The sequence below is a fragment of the Poromitra crassiceps genome (genome assembly GCF_964638095.1).
Source record: "Poromitra crassiceps genome assembly, chromosome: 14".
In the NCBI taxonomy this organism is placed as follows: domain Eukaryota; kingdom Metazoa; phylum Chordata; class Actinopteri; order Beryciformes; family Melamphaidae; genus Poromitra; species Poromitra crassiceps.
The window spans coordinates 13,096,370-13,121,369 of NC_139633.1; the positions used below are offsets into that span (position 1 = coordinate 13,096,370).

General features: G+C 43.1%; 1 protein-coding gene across 1 annotated transcript in view; it reads left to right on the forward strand.

Moving 5' to 3' along the window:
* ush2a (Usher syndrome 2A (autosomal recessive, mild)) overlaps window positions 1-25,000 on the forward strand; it is a gene marked incomplete at both ends in the record, with an annotated part of 353,577 nt that overhangs the window by 198,804 nt on the left and 129,773 nt on the right. Inside the window, 5 exons of the mRNA XM_083650615.1 lie at window positions 565-707; window positions 18,171-18,889; window positions 19,831-20,000; window positions 20,494-20,660; window positions 20,785-20,873. Coding sequence (XP_083506741.1) covers window positions 565-707; window positions 18,171-18,889; window positions 19,831-20,000; window positions 20,494-20,660; window positions 20,785-20,873 — 1,288 coding nt within the window. The remainder of the gene's footprint in view (window positions 1-564; window positions 708-18,170; window positions 18,890-19,830; window positions 20,001-20,493; window positions 20,661-20,784; window positions 20,874-25,000) is intronic.

The following is a 25,000-nucleotide window of genomic DNA, read 5'->3' on the forward strand; positions in this document are numbered from 1 at the left end:
ACTGTACTTATTGGGTCCATGCCCAGCATTTGATTAAGATATTGATTTTGAATTTGATTGTGGATTATGAACTGGACAAAACAATCAGGATTTAAATTGTTAAATCATACGTCAAATAGAATGCACATTTTGTGTGTGGAAAAAGCTGAAAAAGTTACTTTCTTGAAATGAAACAAACATGTCTACTCTTTAATAGGAGATATATGCCTAACATACAGCAGAGACATCACATCTACAGTAGAGTCTGTTGTGTTCTGTAGGAATGCACGCTGAAAGTCGGTATGTCACCCACAACGTTTCTAAACAGACTGTATACTGTAGTGAACCTGTCATTACAGACATGTGGCACTCTATTTCGCTAACGATTAAACCATTCATTAAATCCAGTCCTGACCTTCATCAGGAAACCTGCAGATGGAGTGTGTTGGCTTTTTGGGGCGAATCGGGGATCCATGTAGTGACACCATGTAGGAGGTTTCTTTTCCCCTGTATGCTGCATACTGTACACGTGTGCAAGTATGCACATGTATCTGTGACTCTCTGTTTGTATCCGTGTGTTTCTAGTCTCTTGGAAAATGCTACAGACACGTTTTCCTATTCTGTGGAGGGCCTGTCTCCATACACACTGTACCTGTTCAGAGTGCTGGTCTCACACACACATGGGCAGACAGCCAGCCCCTGGGCCAGCCTGTACACTGCAGAAGACAGTAAGTACACACACACACACACACACACATTTTCACTTCAGAATTGTTCAATTATGGACACAATTAATAACACACATTTGATTCTCATATGCAGGTAAACACACTCAGACACATGAGAGAGTGTGTGTGTGTGTGAGCTGACGTTCGAATATGACTGTCTAGCTGTCAACACAACGCTCACGTTGAAGTATTATTTCAAGCTTTAGCTCAACTTGCCTAGCTAATAGCCTGACATCGCCAGACGCAAATGCGGACAGCTAGAGCAAAACATGAGGCAGGTTCCCCGGGCCAACTCTCCCAGGCTACTAGCTAACGTTAATGTAGCAGCAGGCTACTAGCTAACGTTAATGTAGCAGCAGGCTACTAGCTAACGTTAATATAGCAGCAGGCTACTAGCTAACGTTAATGTAGCAGCAGGCTACTAGCTAACGTTAATGTAGCAGCAGGCTACTAGCTAACGTTAATATAGCAGCAGGCTACTAGCTAACGTTAATGTAGCAGCAGGCTACTAGCTAACGTGTCCCACATCCAGTCAGTTAGGATGCTTCCTACTATTATCCAAAAAGTGACTTTCCTGACACCGTACAAGCAACTGACAGCACTAAAATGAAGGCCTGACGTTATTGCCTATTTTACAAGAAAAAGAAAGTGATGTTGGTCGGTTAGCAGGGTCACAAGGTGTTATGGGATATCCTAGCCCACCTAAGGAACCATTGAATGCTTCCTCAAACATTTGCCAAAATAGGTAGAAAGGTTGCAAATAATGTACCCTACCTGTTTCAGACAGCCTAAAACTTAAAAATGACAACTTCCTACCTAGAAATGCTACCTAGAGGTCGATTCCTTGCATTTCACACATAGCCAGAGAGAAGAGAGGTAGGGAAGAGACAGAAACAACATGTGATAGAAGGTGAGAGAAGAGAAACAACAAAGTGACAGTGAAGCCAAAACAAAGGTAGAGGGTAAAGGTCAGAGAGACAGCAGGGGCGAGACACACCGGGAGAGAGAGAGAGAGAGAGCTATCGTCACCCCCTTAAAATAATGGCCTAAGTCACTTTTTCATTTTTTTCAGAAAACATAAAAAACGGAACCAAATACACTATATGATATTTATTAATCATTCCACAATTTTTTTTAATGACAATGGATGACTATTCACATACAAATAACACTGTCAATTATGTAACATAAAAGGTTTAGATGACTGATTAGATGACTAAAGGTCCTTACACATCAAGAGCGATGCGAATATACGGCACGAAATTGCGATGTGAGTTTTGACCCACCTGTCAATCACAGCCACAGATGTGTACACGTCAGAAGCGAATTTCGGAAAAATCGACCGTGGTTCGAAAAAATAAACACCGCAATAACACTCAGCGAAACTTCGCCGTTGGTATGCACGGTTGCATTGACTGATATAGGTTCGGAAAATATTATTAGAAAAAATATATAAAAAATATAAAACGCTCCCGATGTGTAAGGACCTTTAGGCCAATTTACGAACATACGACTTACGAACAACGACTTACAGTTGCATTTTATGTCAAGCGTGTGACTTAGGCCGTTTTATTTTTGCCTAAGTCACATTGTCTTGACTTAGGCAAAAATAAAACGGCCTAAGTCACACGCTTGACATAGGCCATTGCACTACCAGGTAGGAACAGCATGATCTTTTCAATTAAGGACTTAGGCCATTTTACCAGAGGTGGCCAGCATCATGAAGAGATGATGAAAAGTGACATAGGCAATTATTTTAAGAGGGTGACGATATTGTAAAAAAAAGAGGTGGGGGAGAGAGTGAGAGAAAGGAAGGACAGATGCAGAAAGGGATACAAGAGAGACAGAGAGAGTGAGACACAGACACACGCTCAAAGAGTGAGATTTGCATACTCTAAAATATGTGTGTGTGTGTGTGTGTGTGTGTGTGTGTGAGTGACCTAGCCAGTGTCATTGTGGGCTAATTGCTGTAATAGAATCATATTAGCCACTGGAACAGCCTCCTCAGTGCAAAGTTATAAATTAATTAGTACCGCGCTATTATCACATACATTATCATTAAGCAGCCCAGATTTGCATACATTGCATACACACACGTGTGTACACACACAGAAATGTGTATATACACAATGTATGTAAGGTACACACATACACACATTTACATGAACACAAAATGCACTTAGGTATGCAGAAACACACACACACACACACACACAATCACACAATCACAGACATTCAGGATGTGTTAAATTATGGCCCGTGCTTTTCTCATTGCCATGCAGAATTAACCCCCCCTCCAGCAAACACACACACACACACACACACACACACACACACACACACACACACACACACACACACCCAGTGGAAAAAGCTCTTGTTACACCCTTTCCCATGTATTAGACAATTATGAATGAGTCACAGTGTCCGTGTGTATTTGTGTGTATGTATGTGTCCAAATGTATGTTTCCACGTGTGAATGACAGAGAGTGTGTGTGTTCGTGTGTTCGTGTGTGTGTGTGTGTGTGTGTGTGTGTGTGTGTGTGTGTGTGTGTGTGTGTGTGTTCGTTCGTGTGTTCATGTGTGTGTGTGTGTGTGTGTGTGTGTGTGTGGGGACAGTAATAGATGTGTCCATTCGGTCACACTGTGCCCCATCGTTCAAGCCTCCATCCCTCGCCCCATCCCTCTCTTTCCCTCCCTCAGGCGCCCTCACACACACACACACACACACACACACACACACACACACACACACTGAGAACATGTGTCATACACACACACCTCCTTGTCCTCCTTATCAATCACACACCTACTCGCATTCTCACAAGCAATAACACGGCGTCATGAGGCAGCGTGCACGCAAACATAGCCATATCTCACATATAGACTGGCACAGAGACGTTCACTCACATGCACAGTATGAGAACACACACCCCCACACACACACACACACACACACACACACACACACACACACACACACACACACACACACACACACACACACACACATTCTCCTACTCACACATATTTACATACACACACACAAACTCTCTCTGTCACCCTGTGTGACTTTGGCAGTGCGGCAGTATTAGAGGAGAGGACACTATAATGGCGCTTATCAGTGATGAGCCCTTTATACCGCTGTGTGTGTGTGCGCACACACACACGCGTGTTTGTGCGTGCGTGCGTGCGTGTGTGTGTGTGTGTGTGTGTGTTTGTCATGTGATGCATTCCACTCCCTGGCTGATGCAAGGCATTATGGGTAGTTTGAAAGGCTCCCTCCAGTGTATTTTGTCATTTTTAAGATATTTCATATGTTTATGAGTCATGTCCTGACCATGTTGTTTAGCCACAAATGTTCGCCAAATACTTTTTGACAAAATAACCTAATTTTGTGCTAGACTTCCAAAAAGTTGTTAGTTGCTCAAATAGGAAGATGGGACGCTACATGTATTAGTCGTACGTATGACAATTCAATTCTGACTGAGGGCGAGCTGGCATGTTAACTAGCTGTTCGCTACGCTAGCTAAGCCCCCTGCCTGCTGCTGTAACAATGTTCGTCTGGCTCAAAACGCCACTGAGTGACCAAACACATGAGCTTGTTAATCATTTTGAGTCACGTTCTTTCCAATAAGCCCATCCGTTTCGAAATGTGTTGGCCGGTTGTTGGGATATCAGCAATAACGCGGCTGTTCCTTGCAGCTAAACTATGGACGAATACTGTTTCCGGTGTCACTTGCACAGTTTTACATATCTCCTTGGTGTGTTTAGCACAGAATCAGATGATGTGCGACTTTTCTCTCTCTGTCAATATCTGTCTGTATCTCTCTCTCTCTCTGTCTCACTAGTCGTGTTTCCATTACCATCAGAAATGCGCAAAATCTAAATATCGCAATAGAAATTGGGTAATGGAAACACGTAAATTTCGAAAAAGCTCCCAAATATCGCAAAACGTTTTTGCGCTCTCATGAGGTGGTTTTTCAGACGTGTCGATATAGCAGTTTATCGCAAAAGTGTAATGGAAACAGATTTTCCGCATTTGCACGTCATGTGACCCATCTTCTCCTTTGGAAAATGAGAGAGAAAGGGTTCGATAAACCGTGGCAAAACCTTCGCAGCAAGTGGAAAACTTTTAAGCAACGCTACCTAGCAGAAAGACGTGTTGTGCAAAAGCGGAGCCGGAAAATAGATCATGTTTAATGGCAGAAATCGATCCATGCCTGTGTGCGCGCATTTGGCACAGCGGCGAGATGATCGGCGAGATGATCGGCGGGATGAAAAGCACACACCGGTGCGGTGCTGTTGACTGAAGTGATTAATACATTACACACGTTTCAGGTGCAATGTTATAATTATAATACACGATATTCTGACTATTGCACCATATCAGCCTTTCCCCCCCTCCTCCATCTCTAAAATGGGACAAGTTGTAGGCTACATTTTTTCCTCTGCCTGTCGCGCTCACTGCATTCACCGCAGCCCGCAACATGTTATTTTGAATTGATAATCAGGCTCGTTTATATGCGTTGTAACTTCATGTTGTGATTTGCATTGACCATTGGTTAGATTTGAGCATGCAGGGGACGGGATATGGGGCAGATCCCCGTGCGTAATCACTGTGGCAGCTGCTGGTAACGGGAATTGCGTTCAGGTGTGCGCGCCATCAGACCAAACTCAATTTCAATGGAAACGCCTACAAGTCTCAATTGTACATTGTCGAAGTTGTAGAAATATCGCAATTATTTTGCGAAAAACTGTAATGGAAACACAGCTTCTGTCTCCCCCCCTCTCTCGCTCTCTCTCTCTCTCTGTCTCTGTCTCTCTCTCTCTCTCTCTCTCTCTCTCTCTCTCTCTCAGTAACACACTCACATTTTATGTTACTGATTTAATTTACCTTCATTTCCTAAACCCTAACCTTGATCAGTGAATGTGTGAATATTACCAATATATCATTGACAAACAAATTGTGATACCTTGGTATAATTGCAGTAAATAAATGCGACCTTCCCCCCTCCATGTCCTCAGCATGCTTTTCACTTTTTCCTGAAAATATGTTAGAGATTATTTATACTTTTTTTTTCTTTTTTTACTGTTGACACAGTTTTCGGCCATAGAAAGAACCTCTGACAATGTTGTGCTGAAAGAACAGTGACCCACTTCCTATTTTGTGCCATAAAGCAACGATGAGGCAGGAGTAGCTGCCGGCACACTTCTTGCTGATGGTCTGGTCCATTTACTGTAATTACACTAATGACACTAATTAATGTAGAAAAGATTTATTGATGATTTAGGCTGCACCCTTACTCCATTTTAAAATCAGAGCCGATAAAAATATCCTCATTTTGGAGGATCGTCAATGTTTTTCTATTTTCATAATGAGTCCTCACAAAGTCCACGTCTGCTCCGAAAATCCACAAATTTAAATCCACAAAACTCCAATGTATGTTGCTGCTTTCAACTTGAGAGTTTAATTCTAAACTTAATCACACCTGCTTTCTTTCATATCTCACGATTCGATTTAAAATTCAAATAGATACTTCACCATATGGAATTTAACATATATACATGGTCGTATATATACTATTGTAGAAGTATGCAAATGCACAATCCATTGAAGGTATTCACTGAAAATGCTTTTAGCATAATAATAGGATACACATGATGTGGTTAATAAGAAGGGATTTAAACCCATGATGGGACAAAACCAACATTGATGTGTAATTTGTCACCTTAAAGCCGTCCTCCTCAAAAGCTCCATTCCTCTCCTAATCCCCTCTGTCACACTACTAAAAATGACACGATCAGCACGTGTTTTTATTCAGTGTCGTTTCAATATGTATTCACTCTCTGGAGGGCACTTTGTCTCATGCCTTCTGGTTGTGCCCTTCACCGACGGGATTCTGGGCCAGAATATTTGACTGGTACTCTAAGGCCTACGAAATTACCCTTCAGCCGGAGGCAGGACTCGCCATCTTCGGCTGCTCGGAGACCTCTTTGGGCTTCCCCACAGCTGTGCAACAGTCTCTGACGTTGGGGACAACCAAAAAACTGATCCTGAAAGAATGGAAGTCCCCCTCTTCACCTTCTTTCCAATTGTGGTTGACGGACATGATCTCTGTTATAAGGATGGAGAGGCTCAGATCCCTGAGAACCAACTCACTTGGAAAGTTTCTAACTGTTTGGGAACTGTTTCTGGCCTACCTCGACGAGGTCGGGGGTGATGGGTGATTTACCCGGCTATATATATATATATATATATATATATATATATATATATATATATATATATATATAAAATTAAAAATATTAACTCTTTCCCCACCAGAGTATTAAAAAAAAGTTGAAAGCCACTGCCAGAATTATGGCCCATATTTACTGATTTTAATATCATCTGTATAAAAACAAGTTTCTATGATAATCACATGTTGTACATACTTTACTGAAAAACACATGTACACACTGTGAATGTGGAAAAAGTAATGTCTTTATTTCCAAAACATTTGGAAAAGCCCATAAATAACAGCCAATCAGATTCCTTTGTTTCACTCTCCTTAATTCGAATTCTTTCCACAGCCAATCAGATTCCTTCGTTTCACTCTCCTCGGAGCAATATTGTAAGAGAGTGGTGCCAGTGGAGGTCCAAAATGCGTGATTCATTAGCCAATGAGCAGCCACGAAGGGCAGGGCTCGCGCTACGTTTGAATGCATAAATTAAAGCTGATAATATACTGTCCATTTTGCTGGAACTCGACAGCGCTGCTTAATCCAGAACCTTACTTCCGGGAACTTTTGTGAGGTAAAAACAAAACTGGTCCATTGGAGTGAATGGAGATGTCGCAATGCTTCTATTATACAGCTCTGTCTCTCCTCAATTCCAATTCTGTCAACAGCCAATCAGATTCCTTTGTTTCACTCTCTCCTTAATTCGAATTCTGTCAATAGCCAATCAGATAACTTTGTTTCACTCTCTCCTAACCCTAAACCCCCCTCTCTCTCTCTCTCACACACACGCACGCACGCACACACAAACACACACACACACACACAGGCATGTGCACACACACACACACACACAGGCTGTAACCTTGCAAGGCCCCAAGGTTCCCACTTTATTAAATAGTGTATGTTGAGACGGACCTTCATTAAGTAACATGGATTCTAACATAGATGTGTTTGGTCTTTACCTCTCCCCTTTTCTTTTTCATCTCCTCTCTCTCGCTCTCCGTCTCCCTGTCTTTTTATTCTATCTCTCCTTTCTTCATTGCCTTAATTCATTTTCCTTTCTCCTTTCTTCTGCTCCTCTTTTAGCCTTCCTGTCTTCCTGCGTTTGAGTGCAGAGCAGGTCTCACCTGTTCTATTTGACAGACTGGCCCTTTAAGTATTTACGAGAGAGAGAGAGAGGGAGGGAGGGAGGGAGGGATGCAGAGGGAAGAACCAAGAGAAAGAAAAGAAGATAAAGAAACACGAAAAGAGTTAGAAAGAGAAGACGGAAAAATGGAGAGATCACAAAATAAGGTAGAAAGAGAAATAGAAGAAAGGAGAGAAGAGAGAGAGAGAGAAAGGGGAGGGATAATGACAGAACAGAGGAAGAGAGAGACCCCGGCTGCCTCCTTCTCCTTTTTATCATTCCATTAAAGTTTTATATCCATCTTTTTAATGTAATTTGGTCCCTATGAATTCCTGCTGCTGCAGAACAGACAGACGGCTCCTGTGAACATAAACTCCAGCTCCCTTTCCTCTGTCTACTCCCATGTTCACACCAGCTACATGATCTAACACACTGTGTGTGTGTGTGTGTGTGTGTGTGCGTGCGTGCGTGCGTGCGTGCGTGCGTGCGCGCGTGCGTGTGTGCGCACGTGCGTGTGCGTGCGTGTGTGTGTGTGTGTAGGAAGGTGTATGAGAGAGAATTGACTGACTTTCCAACATTATCATAGCTCAGTGACTTTAGGTTGTGTGTGTGAAAGAGAGAGGGGGAGAGAGAGTGTGTGTGTGTGTGTGTGTGTGTGTGTGTGTGTGTGTGTGTGTGTGTATGCGTGTGTGTGTGTGTGTGTGTGTGTGTGTGTGTGTGTGTGTGAAAGAGAGAGAGAGGGAGAGAACATAAAGAAGCACTGTTTCACTAAGTGATCTGAGAGCGAGAGACAGGAAGTGAGTGAGGCAGAAAAAAAGAGACAAGAGAGAAGGCAGGGGTAATGACAGAACACATAGAATTCATGTTATTTAATGAATGAGTGAGTGCATGAATAAAACAGTATTCTACCTTATCTCCCTGGTATTTTGTTCACTTAATACTTACTGATTTCCCCCCAGCTCACTGAAAGAAATATTGAGGTAATGTGAGCATAAAGTCCCCTCCCTATTTTGCATATCAAGGACTAGAATATTTTATGTACACTGTTACACACTCACTAACTGCACATTAATTTATATCTTGCGTTTTGATTTTATTTTCCTTTATATGTAGTTACCAGTGGGGAATGACCAGCTCTCTAAAAATGTATATGGTCCCACTAGGCTGTGTACCTGGAACACCATTGCACATTTTATTTGACATACCACATTGTTGTTCTGTTAATGTGTGTGTGTGCGTACATGAGACAAACTGCTTGGAATGAAATGCAGTTTATGAGTTTATAACATTGTGGACAGTCCCCATTAATAAACTGGGACAGTACAGTGACAGGAAATAGGGCAGCTTTAGCCTACATGGCTAATTTCCAGCTGGTGTCCCCGGTCAGCTGACAGACGACCTAAAAGACCTAAAATAGATTTGTTAAAAGAAGAAGAAGAAAACAATAACAAGGGAAGTAAGATACAAGTGTCAAAATATTACACACACATATCCAGAAATTTACAAACAGGTTGGCAAAAATGTCTAATCAATGCTGACCAGACTGATGACTGAAAATAACTCACTCAATCTCCAAAGGGTCAATTTATATTGACAACTACAGTATATGCTTGACATTTTCCAAGTAGTCACAGTCTTATACCCCGTTCAAGACAACTCGGACCACCGGGGAAAATGGGTTCCGACCTGTATAAAGTGAATTGAACGGTCGTTGGTGGTCCAGGCCAGAATTACAGCTCGGAAATTCGGGTATCATTCAGAGCTCCGCTTTGTCCGAGTTGACGTCATATAAACATATCTCATCCAAAATGTAGCATTACCGCCTCCACTTCCCAGAGCCCTCCTTGGTTTTTCCCTGTGTTTTCCCTCCGACAGGGAAGTGCAGCGTGAATGTAAATATGCCTGGGCTGGTCCGAGTTGTCATGAATGTGGTATTACCGTAGTCAACAAGCTGAGGCAGATCTCACAGCCTTTGTGGTGCATCATCCTCTCTCTCTCTCTCTCTCTCTCTCTCTCTGTCTCTCTCTCTCTCTCTGTCTCTCTCTCTCTCTCTCTCTCTCTCTCTCTCTGTCTCTCTCTCTCTCTCTCTGTCTCTCTCTCTCTCTCTCTCTCTCTCTCTCTCTCTCTCTCTCTCTCTCTCTCTCTCTCTCCATCGTGTTCTAAAGCAGAAGCCACATTAAATACTCTTGGGCAAAGAAGTGAAGACATGACATGCGATGTAAATGTTCTCCGTATTGCTCGTCACGTTTTGACACCGCGGCGTAAGCGTCTCCATAACGGTACAGCTCAGCGTTTGTCCTCATTATGACTCCTAGGTGCCTCGACTCACCTTCAAAAGCCCAGTCATCCACATACACACACACACACACACACACACACACACACACACACACACACACACACACACGTGCACATGCGCACACACACACACACACACACACACACACACACACACAGGACCCTCCACTAGGCTAAAAATAATACCCTTCCTTCTCTCTTCACATGGATACACACCAATATACACACATAAACACACACATGCCTACACCTGCTTACACATAAAGATACACATGCATGTACAAACACCCCACAAGCCACCCACAAGCACACGTGTGCGCACACACACACACACACACACACACACACACACACACACACACACACACACACACACACACACACATGCACACACACACACACACACCCCCCCCCCCCCCCCCACACACACACACACACACCCCTCTCCCCCTCTCCCAGTCCTTGTCAGTTGATTGTGTTATTACTATGCTAACCAAATCCTTATAAATGTGATTTAAGGCTTGGCGGCCCCGCACTCCTGTTTTAGCCTTCTGCTACTGTGGTTTACTGGAGAGAGGGGGGAGGGAGGGAGGGATGAAGGGAGCAGACAGGGAAGATAGGGGAGAAAAGGAGGAGTGGGGAGGGGAGAGAGAGAGAGAGGAGTGAGAGAGAGAGAGAACAGACAGGATTGAAGGAAGAGGGAAGCAGAGAGGAGCCGGGAAAGGTAGATGGATAGAAAAAGCGAGGGAGGGAGAGAGAGAGAGGAAGGGGGGGAGGAGTCGGGGGAGTGATAGGCATTCCCTCAGCGCTGCGTCCGTTCCCTCCTATCCAGAGAGCAGTAAAGCGTCAGTAAAATAAAAAAAATGGAAAAAAGCATCACCTGCATTTTAAATGAAAATTTCAATTGAAAAACTTAACAGCCCTTCAAATTGCAGAATTTAACACGCGCCAGTAAAGCCTAAATAACACTCAACACTTAGAGGGGAGAGGGGGCGTGGGGGGAGGGGGCATGGCGGGAGGGGAGGAGAGGGGGAATGAGGGAGAGATGGGGGGCTAACAAAGGAGGTTATTTTGGGTGGTTGAGGGGGGCTGTATCAAGGTGACTGAGTTGTGTTGTGCGGTAAAATTATTTACAGTTTAGTGCTTCCTGTCTGTGCGTTTATCTGTCTCCCTGCCTTCCTTTCTCTTTGCATGTCTGTTGTTGTTGTTGTTGTTGTTGTTGTTGTTGTTGTTGTTGTTGTTGGAGCAGACAGATATTTTGGTTTATGTTGGATCAGACAGAAGGACAAGAGTCAGACCGCGTTCAAGACAACTCGGAACACAGGAAAAAAAGGCCTCCAACCTGTAAAAAATAAATTGAACAGTCGTTGAGGTCGGAATTACAGGTCAGAAGCACCGGTCCTTCGGAGTTGATGTCATCAAAGTGTTTGTTGACATAATCTGAGGTGTAATTATGCAATATCTGTGTATATTGTTTATATTTTGCTCTGATTATACAGTAGCAATATGTTGAATTCAACAGCTATTTTACCAATGAAATTAGCTAGCTGTGTACTGTATGTTTTTATAACTCCGACCGTCTCCGATTAAAAACAGCGTGAACGCAACTATTCCAGAGGTCGGAAAAAATCTGAATTGAAAGTTGTGCTCCAAGTTGTCTTGAATGCGGTATCAGACAGACAGGTGGATGCAGAGGTACAGAGAGAGACAGTCACCCAGCTTTTGAGAAAGAAAGACAAGCACACAGGCAGACAGGCACACAGAAAGACAGACAGACAGACAGACAGACACACAGACAGACAGACACACAGACAGACAGACAGACAGACAGACAGACAGACAAACACACAGACAGACAGACAGACAGACAGACAGACAGACAGACAGACACACAGACACACAGACAGACAGGCAGACAGACAGACAGGCAGACAGACACACAGACACACAGACAGACAGACACACAGACAGACAGACAGACAGACACACAGGCAGACACACAGACAGACAGACAGACAGACAGACACACAGGCAGACACACAGACAGACAGACACACAGACACACAGACAGACACACAGACAGACAGACACACAGGGAGATGGGCTCCTTGGTTATTCGCGGGGTTCGGTGGACCTTTGCTGATAATTGAATCAGTGTGAGTGCTGAGTAGAGCTAGCATAAAAACCTGTTAACCCAAAAGGTCAACTCTCTGCATTGTTTATTTAGCAGGGAGACTGGAGAGAGAGAGGGAGAGAGAGAGAGGGAGAGAGAGACAGAGAGAGACAGAGAGAGGGAGAGGGAGATGGAGAGAGAGAGAGACAGAGAGAGGGAGAGGGAGATGGAGAGAGAGAGAGACAGAGAGAGAGAGAGCAGTGGTGGGGTAGAGCGAGGGAGGGGGAGGTAAGGGGTCAGAGACAGGAATGGATGAAAAAGGGAGACGGAGAGCGAGACAGAAAGGATGGGTTGATGGTGGAGCTATTTGTGATCTGTAAAACCAACCAAGCTTTACATCACCTATTTTATTGTTGTTTATCTGTGTGTGAGATGGAAAGTGTGTGTGTGTGTGTGTGTGTGTGTGTGTGTGTGTGTGTGTGTGTGTGTCTTTGTGCCATCGTACCATTTAGCATGTAAAACAGTAAAAAAAATCACTCATAACTTTTTTTAAATTACTTTATGTCAATTAATGAAGGACTGTTGGACATAATTGTTGTGCGTGCGTGTGTGCGCGCACCGTGTTATTTTTCTTTCTTTGCATGTGAGAGAACAGCATGCCAAACTCCATGCCAAAGACTTCTTAATGTTAACAAACATAACAGACATTTTCTGTAAAATTTCAATTTATAGAAAAAATTTACTTTTTTTTTTAGATTATTTTTGGGGTATTTTCCCCTTCATTTAGATAGGACAGTAGGCAGACAGGAAAGGTGGGGACAGAGAGAGGTTGACATGCGGCAAGGGACCTCGGGTCAGATTCGAACCCGCGTCGGCCGCACGAAGGACCGAGCCTCGGTGGTACGCGTGCTACCAGGTGAACACGAAAAGATTGACAGCTTTGTCTTTTTCCACCAAAATACATCTTGGGGTGGCAATCAGTGCTAATCCATTTAAAAATGTACATTTTATTGAAAGAACAGCTGGTGGATCAAATATATGGATATATGGTTCTAACTATTAAATAATTTGTAAAAAATCACCAATAGTCCTCAGTAGTCCTCATCCAATTCACATAAGTATGAAGCTAAACATTTGAACTTCTCCTTGTATAAACATTACACTAAGAAACATTTTGTGTTATAACAAATCCTACGATGGCATAGTAGAGCCACTGTAGGTAATATACATGTGTATATATATATATATATTTACCAGTGGCAAACCGTGCCTATCAGAACCGTAAGCACCCCCCCCCCCCCCCCCCCCACACACACACATACACACACACACACACACACACACACACACACACACACACACGCATTGGTGAGGGCGGACTATTATGAGTTGTCTCCACAGCCAGCTGCTTTAGGTCGCTGTATCGTTACAGTCTGTCAGTAACACAACCACAGTTTAACAATGAGCTCAATACACAGAAAGACTCCGAAATTACAAGCACAACGAACTCTAAAACCCGCGGACGGGTCCAAAACTCCCCCTGCCCACCGACATCAGCTGCCCCAGTCCCCAGCGCCACCAGCAATAAAAAAAATATTTTTTAACTTACCAATGACGTTCACTTGATGACAAAACCCATTGTCTTGAAAAGCAACAAGTAAGCCCTCCAAGCTAGCCTGGAAATGGCGAAAATATAGCTTGACAGCTCCAGATTAAATCCTTTAAAAACTACCGCTGCGCGTCCATTTCCTTATCACAACCCCATCACAACCACATCATCATAAACTCCTCCCTCCTTGTCGTCCGTCTCATCTCCTGGTTGACTTGGATTCACGAATCCCTCGAAATATCCCACCCACAGCTCAACTAATTGTGATTGGCTAACCCCACAACTCAATGAAATTCTGATTGGTTAAGACACCTGTCATCAAAATTGTCATCCCCATCTCATGACTAGAGTCGGGTCTTCTCGAAGGGTTGCTGTCAATCAATACCATTTGCCGGTGGAGGCTGGTCCAAATATTTAACCCCATATTTGCTGAAACAAAGTGAGTCCAAGATCTGAACAATTTAGGGACATTAATTTACTGTTATTTCAGTGAATAAAAACTAATAAATAACAAATACAAATAATTTATTAGGGGGAAAATTATTTTCTTTTCAATTTCCTCTTGGGCCTTCACCGAATACCTAGAAGGCCCTGACGGTTCCCCTCTGATATATACACAGGAAGTTGTTAGTACAATATACACACACTCACACAACCACTCTCATGCACACATGCTTGCATGCACACACACACACACACACACACACACACACACACGCACACGCACACAATTTATCTCATACACAATCATGCACTCTTGTACTCTCAACCACTCATCTTCTCTCTCACTCTCTCTCACTCTCACACACACAGACACACACACACACACACACACAGTGCCATCTGGGGAAGCCGTTAGCGGTTAGCGGTAGCACTTAGCGACGCAGCACGCTCCCTCAGTCCGCTCAGTCACCTTGATCTGCCTGCCCTTCACACAGCACCATTACTGCTATACCACATCACTGTGGGTGTGGGCACACACACGTGTGTGTGTGTGTGTGTGTGTGTGTGTGTGTGTGTGTGTGTGTGTGTGTGTGTTGGGAAGAAGGTGTGTGCGTGCGTGTTGTGTGAATATGTACAGTATGTGCACATGCGTGTGTGTGTGTGTGTGTGTGTGACCATTATAGAGCGGTACAGTGGGATGTAAATGACTAGGGGGAGACATTACCTTCAAATGAGCTACCATGGGGTGAAATATCACTCTGACCAGCCCTGTGTAGGTGCATATGTGTGTGTGTGTGTGTGCGTGTGTGCGTCTGTGCGTGTGTTAATGCATGTTCATAAATAATACTATACTTGTGAGGATTATTTAGAATTCATGAAATGATGTCTTGACATTCTTTATTTGATCCATGTGATGTTGGGCTGGGACATAATGCAGTGAGGGATCATTCAGAAGTCTAAAGCAATGGAAGGTCAGAGAGAGAAAGACAATTGTATTGTTGGATATTGCCTGGCCATCGGACTTACGCCATCTTTGCTGTCAAGATATCAAGGAGCACAATGGAAACAAGTCTGTGACTTTATTGTGTTAAAGCTGTGATGTATTTGTCCTGTTAAGCTTTTTTTTTTTTTTTATTGTTGTCAAAAAACCGGACTGTTTTATTGGTTAGAAATCAATGTTTACACCTACTGTACTAGTGCAGCATGAGGTCACTGTTCTGTCTTCAAGGCAGTCAAAGTAATAGTAGTTAATTTCATAAGTGAGAAGTGAACACATGAATACATACACAGTGCACAACCTAAATGAGGAACGGACATCTTTCTCTGGGACCCGCCTCCAGGTTAGTGAAATGATATCTTTACCGTGTTTTGTGAAGAGTCACCAGAGATAAGTACGCAATTAATTCACCTTTTGACACATAGTTTAAAGGGCCCATATTTTGCTAATATAATGTATTATTATTTTATTGTTGGCCTCCAGTAGAGTAACTTATTGCATCATTCATAGTTTAACTGACGTCACTAGAAATATGCTCTCGCACAAATCCATGTGCTCTCGTCTACGAGAGTTCATGGGGGGGGGGGGGGGGGGGGGTAACATTAAAACACTTTCACCTATTTATATGAAGCTTAGCCCATGTTTAATATGACCATCCAAGATTGTAACAACATATATATGATACAAAATTAAGAAATGCATAATATGGCCCCTTTAAATAAATCAGTCAAGCAAGCAATTGTTGCAATCCTAAAAGATCAAGAAAGCCCTGCTGTATCATTTGGTTTTACTTCATTCCGAACTCAAGCTCTCACTCGTAAAACCTGGGTTGTAGCACAACCCTAACGATGAATATAATGTAGCGTTGGAGCTGTTCTCAGCAGCACTCCTGTGAGTACAGTGTGTGCTCCTGTGAACGTTACCTTCCTTCATCTCTAAAGTGTTGCTACGCTACATTAGAAAACTCAGTATTATTGGATGTGGAAATTGCCTGTGTTCAGACTTCAAACACTGCATGCTGTGTGCATCACACTGCTCCCCACACGTCTGTTAAGCCGTGTCAGTCTGTTGGCCTAACAGTTGCAGACAGTAGTAGCAGTTCTTTGTTGATCGCACAGAGGGGGGGGACATCATTTAACACTGAAACACCACGTATGATACAATACACAAAACAAAGCACACGAGGCAGTGATCCTGAGGTATGAAAAGACAGTGTTATCATTCAGAAGCACATAAATAGTCCGTGTTACAGGGTGTAACTGTCATGTTACCGGGTGTACCTGTCATGCGTCTGTCCTGGAATAATCCTGTGACACCTGCTTCAGACATGATTCAACGTTATATACAGTCAAACTAAGTAGGCACAAAGCTTCTCTCATTTCTCAAATAACTAGCTGCCCAAACATTCCTCGTGGAGTAGAAGCTGAAAAGATAACGGTACCTCTTCCCAGTCATTTCCAAATAATTCCTCGAGCAGAAGTGCAGAAAGCAGCAAGCACTAAAAGTGGAACTTTTGCAATGGTAATACATACAGGAGCACTTCTCAATGACAGTTAGAGGGCAAAGGGGAGGGAGATCTTCATACACATTTATGTCAGGGATCGTGGAGACATCTAGGACCATTCTTTCTTCTCTGTGATCATCAGTCAATAGTATATCAAGTACACACTTTACTGGGAGTGGGCAGTGTACGTGTGTGTGTGTGTGTGTGTGTGTGTGCGCATGCGTGCGTGTGCTGAAATGTTGTTGTACAAGTGGTTACAGTCCAGTCTAGCCTGCACTCAACCTCACAGACACACACATACACACACACACACACACACACACACACACACAGTACTGCATAAATCCATAAATACAATCTTCCCTGCCCCTGGCTCCACAATACCTAACTCAGTTAATTTCAACGTGTGTGTGTGTGTGTGTGTGTGTGTCTGTCTGTGTGTGTGTGTGTGTGTGTGTGTGTGTGTGTGTGTGTGTGTGTGGTCGAGGGGGAGAAATTGAAGTTCCTGTGTTAATCCCTTGAATAGGGATGTGGCCAAATCACTCTTTGTCCTTCTGATGTCATTCTTGACGTTGCTGGTCAAATAATTCCTTAGAACAAATCCCCCTTCCATTCTTTTCTCATCTCCTTAACAAACACTTTGTCACATACAGCTCTCTCTCTCTCTCTCTCTCTCTCTCTCTCTCTCTCTCTCTCTCTCTCTCTCTCTCTCTCTCCCTCTCCCTCTCTATCTCGATCTCTCCCTCTCTCCCACTCCCTCCCTCTCTCTATCTCTCCCTCTCAATTTCAATTCAATTCAAAGGGCTTTATTGGCATGATAAGGCATCTTACATTGCCAAAGCATACATTAGCAACACTTAGTAATTACAAATAATCAAAAACAGAAAACAAGACATTTTGTTACCCAGTAACATAAATCACAAAATCTGAAGATATTCAAAGAGGAAGAGAAAAGAAAATGAAATGGAATGTGATAAGATAGAATATAATAGAGGACTATTGTTGACCGGAATCTATTCAGAATAATAACAGAACAGTAATAAACGGGCAATTAAATGGTGATAGTGCAAATAGTGAGCAATTACAGTATATTAACAAAAGATTCACAGAATCATCTCTCTCTCTCTCTCTCTCCCTCCCTCCCCAGGTCCAGGACCAGTGAACACCCCAGCTGTATCAGGGCTCCATCCTCATAGTGCGACAGTTTCCTGGGTTCCTCCCTCCCAACCAAATGGGCTCATCACCAACTACACCCTCTATCTTGGGCCCGGCTCTAGCTCCGGCTTACCTCCTGACCCCAGCCCTCTGCCCAGCCCCAGCACCAACCTGGAGCCCAGGCCCGTATCAAGCCCTGGTACTACTAGTCAAGGTCCAGGCCTCAACTCAGGTCTTCACCTCAGGCTAACATCCGGTCCCACCACACCAGGCTCACGCCACGTCTCCAGGTCTACCGTCAACGCTGGCTCTAATGGCATGTCCTACACAATCCAAGGCACATTGACTACCTCCCTCTCTAACCCCATCTCAATCTCCAGGCCTGCTAACTCAGAAGGCCACCAACCCGTCTCCGACATTGCTAGCAGCACAAGCCATGGCCCCAGCTCTGTCGCTTTCCAGACCACTAAATCCAGCACCATCTCCAGTGCAAGCCTAGGCCCCAGCCATTTTCTAACCAGCCCACAATCCATCACAACCAGCTCCAGTACTATACAGAATCCAAACCAAGGCCCCATTGACGACCCTACTTCCAGTTCCACCAGTGCACCTTCAGGTGTCATCTCCTCCCCTCTGTTAGTCACTGTTCCTGGAAACACCACCAGCTACACCTTCCTCAACCTACTGCCCTACCAGATCTACACCCTGCAGGTACAGTATGCTGATATGATATCAAATACAAACAGATTAGATGTTATTGTTATTATCCGTTGTCTATACCTACCGTATGTGTGCGTGTATATGTGTAGAGGTATGTTATTGCTATATAAAAGGACAATACGTCATACAGTAAAAAAAGTAAAATAAAAAATAAGATACAGTATAATGATATGATGTAATGGTAGAATGCAATACTGTACAGTACAATAAGTACTGTATAAGGTGGGATATAAACCAAAACATAATTTGCAAAATAAAAATAAATCAAGTTAAATTATGATATGATACAATATGATCAAATCTAATTATAGAGCACTTTTAAAGTAGAAAACTTGACGGCATCAAGGAAAGAGTCAGCAGAGATGTATCCACTATTCACCGTGTTACTATTAATACTATTAATGGACTATTAATAATCATTTTAATGCACTTATGCATGAAAAGTGCTTCAAGGATTGATTGATTTTGATTTGCAGATTTTTTATTTTTGGTCATCCAAACACTATGTACAATACCTCTATTTCATATAATCAAAACAATAGACATAACACATTTTACATAGATCTTGACCAAAAAAAGGTATGGGCTGAAGCTAAAAGCTTATGAAGCTAAAAGCTTAAGGATGACACTCAAATGTTACAAATTAAGGGTAAAAGTTACATTTTCATAAAAGAGAAGAGGAGAGGGGAAGCATATGCCATATTATTGTAATAAACTTTGGTTCCAATGAGGAATACAAACACAATAAAGATGTTTTTCCAGTAACTTAATCATCAAAGTTACAACATTTTCCAACAATGTGACAGCAAGACATAATCCAGAATACATTTTTTAACATTTCACAGCATTTCTTTTCTTATACAGTAACTTCCATGATAATAATCATATTACTTTAGTTGAGCATTGTAACAACACTGTTTTTCATCATCTAGGTGGAAGCATGCACCAGTGTGGGCTGTTCGCTTTCTGGGACGCCCCAGCTTTTTCGTACCCCCCCAGCTGCTCCTGAAGGGGTCCCTGCACCTCACCTATACTCTGACACCCCTACCTCTGTCCTCCTGTCCTGGGGCGCACCAGAGAGGAGCAATGGACCACTGGAAGGGTGAGAGCTGATAAATAAACATAAACTTAAGAAATAATTTGCGACATTTTCATATGTACTGTAAAGGTATGTTTTGCTACTCTCTGCAATTGATATAACACAACAGTGATTCATCCTATAACCAGTTCATGAAATCTTTTATATTTTACGTTCACCCGGGAAAGATTCTCTAGCACAATAGTAATGCGTTCTATGTGTCTAGTAGCAACAGTATTTGTTTTGTTTAGTTTTTTTAAAAGAACACTGTAGTTAGCATAAGCAGCGGCACCTTGGCCAAACTGTAAAGAAAAGACTGGTACCCAAACAAAACCTCATCAACAGAAAATCCAAGAAAGAAAGACGTTATAAAGTTATTGCCAAGTGATCTCTGAGAAGTAAGTAGAGGAAAGATAGAAAATAATAGAATACAGCACCCATATTCCTGCAACAGTCATGGCTCTTCTTATACCTACAATAACACCTTTTGCACGTTCCCATCTCTCATTATGCACAGGTGGCTGGTGGAGCGTAGGGTGGCTGGTACCGATCCGGTGTCCACAGTGGGCCGCCTCCCTCCTGCCACTCCTCCTCTCTCCTTCCTGGACTCTTCCTCGGCTCTGAGTCCTTGGACCAGCTACCAGTACCGGCTGGCAGCCCACACCCAGGCCGGCAGCGCTACAGGTACGACTGGAATAATCAACTTAAATTCCAATCAATCCGAGGAACTGATTATTATTATATATTATATTATAGGCGTATCATTCCATTTTTGTGGGCTAACACATTTTTCAATGCTTATTTGCAGGACCTTGGGTTAATATCACCACCAGACCTTCTCGGCCTGCCGGTCTCAGTCCACCGAGAGTGAGTGTCCTGGGCCCACAGTCACTCCAGGTAAGAGGTCTGGGTGTTGAGCAGTTTTCTCAGGTTGAATCAAGAGGAGGTGATCAACCCATAGTGCTGCATGGGTCCAGAGCACAATGTGCCAATGAAGAATATTCTATTGAACATTTTTTTTGTGCTATTAGATCTGCATTATATTGGATTTAGCTGAAGCACACAAATAATCAGCTACTGATTATCTGTTACTTGGGACAATGAGAAATTTTTTGGGTGCTTTCCCCAAATTGACCCCAGTTTCGGAACATTTGACGACGAGTGTGAACGTTGCGTTGCGTTGCGTTCCGCGCACGGTTCCGAACCACATAGACAGCACATGGGCGAGGATAAAATCCAGGCATAGTTGATGATGCAAGTGCATTCTGTTCCGTTTCCGAGTGCGGAAGAAATGATGTAATGTGAAAGCTGACCAGCGGGGGAGAGGGGAGCGGGTCAAACGTTCCCGAGTGCGGAACGGAACGGAACGAAAGCAATCGTTCCCAGTGAGAAAGCACTCTTACATTCCCAATTTCCCAGCGGGTTCAGAAAACAAGGTTCTACTGCAGTTCTAATGATAAAAAATACTTTGCGTTAACATGTTAACGTTAACAAATACATTGAATCACAGTTGCTTGTAACCAGAGGAACACAATGATAATCTCTCCCGTCACTCTAGGTTTGAAAGAGTAGAAAAGACAAAGCAATGTCATACTGATTCCTCTCTCTCTCCGTCTTTGGATTTAATGAGAAAGAAACCCACTAAACTCAAGGTCCCCTTCAGGAAACGGGCGGGGCTGTGACCCTGTCTGAGGCGGCTTCCTTCCTGTCGGCCATTTTGAAGGAGGGTCCAGAGTTTAGTTGCAACATTGGCTAATCCCACTTCAAGGCCTCTCAATGAAGTCAGCACACATGCTCACAGGCACAGAAACAATAACGCGCACACATGCGCACGCACACACACACACACACACACACACACACACACACACATTCACTCGTTCTGCAATATCACATGCACTCACGCCCCTACGCTAATGCTAACGGCTGAAAAATGCTAATGCCCGTCATCATTTCAGACACGCCCCTGTCATCCCTGCAGCAACACAGCTTTAGGGGTCATAGGTCCGAGAGGGAAGGTGTTACTTCCTGGTTGTTGCTAATTGGACAGACGGACAGGCCGCTTCCTGGTTACCAGTTGACCTTGACAGCGCAGAGGATTTTGAGCCTCATTCTCTGTCTATTATCTCCTCTGCCTCTGTTCTCTTTTGCATTGCATATTGCTTCTCCTCCCTCACTCAGCCACTCACTCTCACTTAACCTCCCTCTCTCTGTCCTTCCTTCCTTCCCTCCTTTTTTCCTTTCAATTCATTTCTCTTTTGCATTTGCTCTTTTCTACAGTGCATTGGGCTTTCTCTTCCACCCATCCACCAATCTGGGAACCCAGAGTCTATTTTAATTTGAAAAATAGACTCTGGGACAGCCCTACTGTTTTTCCCAGCTTCCTGTACAGAGCGCCTCTCCTGCCACCATCACTTCCTTTTCTACGTCCGTGCTCCACTGTTTACAGTCTAAATAGCAACTTGCACCGTGACTTTACAGTAATTTTCCACTGTTGTTGTGAGACGACTTGACGTCTTCTGTGCAGTGTGTTTATGCGTTAACGTTATTAGCGAATAGCCAAAACGGACGCAGAAAAGGACGTGGCAGGAGAGCTTTTCCGTCACTTCCGCTGTCCTTTTTTCCATTTCGGCTATTCACTAATAATGTTAAAACTGCATAGAAGACGTCAACTCGTCTCACAACAACAGTGGAAAATTACTGTAAAGTCACGGTGCAAGTTGCTATTTAGACTGTAAACAGTGGAGCACGGACGTGGAAAAGGAAGTGACGGTGGCAGGAGAGGCGCGCTGTACAGGAAGCTGGGAAAAACAGTAGGGCTGTCCCAGAGTCTATTTTTCAAATTAAAATAGACTCTTGTCTCACTCTTGTCTGCCATCCTTCCTCCCTTTCTTAAGTCCCTTAAAGGAGCATTTCTGTATTTTTCAACCTGGTCTGGACCTTATTTCCGTAACTTTTTGTAAGTAATTTGAACTCACCCCCCCCCCCCCTTTTTTTATCCAGTATTGAGCAAGATAGCGGTGGGCATAAATATAAGTCCAGTAAATAAGCTTGTTTTTGCAATGACCAGGATCAGATTGTTATTATTGAGAGAGAGAGAGAGAGAGAGAGAGAGAGAGGTAACCATTGTATTTACCTTGCAGGCCAGCAGCTCTGCCTGTTTGCTTGCTCCTCTATCCATTCGCCTTTGTCACATGAGCCATTTTGTGTCTAAGAGGCAGGAAGTAACACAGGTGCAGCCAAAACATTAACGAGGGCCCCGGCATTGGAACATCTCAAATGGATTGGAAGTTGGAAACCCTCATTAATGTTTTGCATGCACCTGTGTTACCTCCTGCTTTTTAGACACAAAATGGCTCATGTGAAAAAGGTCGTAGCCCCTGTTCGCTCTTCAGGTTACAGTCTGTATCCACCCGCTCAAATAAGTATTCAAATGCCTCGTCCATATACTTGAAATCAGCTAAATATCCACCCATTACTTAAAACAATCTTTCAGATAACAATAAGCTACGCAGGCTTTCTGTAGTCCAAACAAACTCCTCCCGGTTCCTCTCAGTCACATCACGTTTCCACTTCCTGCAACAACGCAACTCTCACGAGACGTCAGCGAGACTTAGACCAAGCTGAAGGTAAACACATCTCTCTCTAATCATCCCAGCCTGTCCTTTTGCATAAACAAGCACATTTAGTGGACCTACAGTACATGCACGTATGCCCCCCCCTGCTGCCATCCCACTCAATACTGGATCAATTTAAAAAAGAAGAAGTTCTGATTACTAGGGATATCACGATACTAGAATTTCTACTACGATACCGATACCCAGGAAAATATCGATACTCGATACCATTTTCGATACCACATGGAGGGATGACAACACATCAAGAGGCATAAAAAATAAACAAAGACAGATGGACGGACAGACGCACGCTTCTCCATAATCTAGGCCTGATAAAACTCATTAAAAACTTTTACCTGACACAGCAGATTACACCTGCTCTAGTCATCAGCCTATCAGAACAGTAGTAGTAGTAGTAGTTTATTTGTCATTGCATAAGAAAACGAAGAAGAAGAAACGAAATTCCAGGCTCCCCATCGTGCAACCATTCAGTACAATACAATACAATCACCAATTAAATAACAATTCACCAAAGCAATTCACCAGGCGCCACAGTATAGACACAGACTATTAATAGTAGCAGCAGTATGATAAATAGTATATAGTAATAATAAAGTCTGTGATAAAGGCAATAGTATAATAATTATAGTATGGCATACATAATTATTTAATAATTATTTAATAGTTTGAGGTATGGTAATAATATAATAATATAGTTCATGATAATAGCAGCAGTGTGATAATCTATAGTATCTAATAATAATGACAGTGGTATGATAATTTACAGTATATAATAATAATGACGTGAGGAACACAGCAGATTACCCCTGCTCTAGTCATCAGCCTATCAGAACACAGCAGATTACCCCTGCTCTAGTCATCAGCCTATCATAACACATCAGATTACACCTGCTCTAGTCATCAGCCTATCATAACACAGCAGATTACCCCTGCTCTAGTCATCAGCCTATCACAACACAGCAGATTACCCCTGCTCTAGTCATCAGCCTATCATAACACAGCAGATTACCCCTGCTCTAGTCATCAGCTATCATAACACAGCAGATTACCCCTGCCCTAGTCATCAGCCTATCAGAATACTTTGAACTTGTTCAAGCAAAAGATACCCACCAATGACAGGGAGGGAGAAATCACTGGTATGTTTGATCTTTCATTAAGAGAAAGCACTGCTGATATTGATACAGTTGCAAATGAGTATTGTATCAGTTTCAAATTTTTAGTATTGACTTTTATCGATGCTATCGATACTTTTAACAACCCTAATGATTACTAGTATCATCATGAGTACTAAAACGTCACGCATCCACAACACTGCTGCTAACTACAGCAGAACTTTGTCCACAGTCTCTTCCTGATTGGAGTCTATAAGCTTGTGCAGCGTAAATA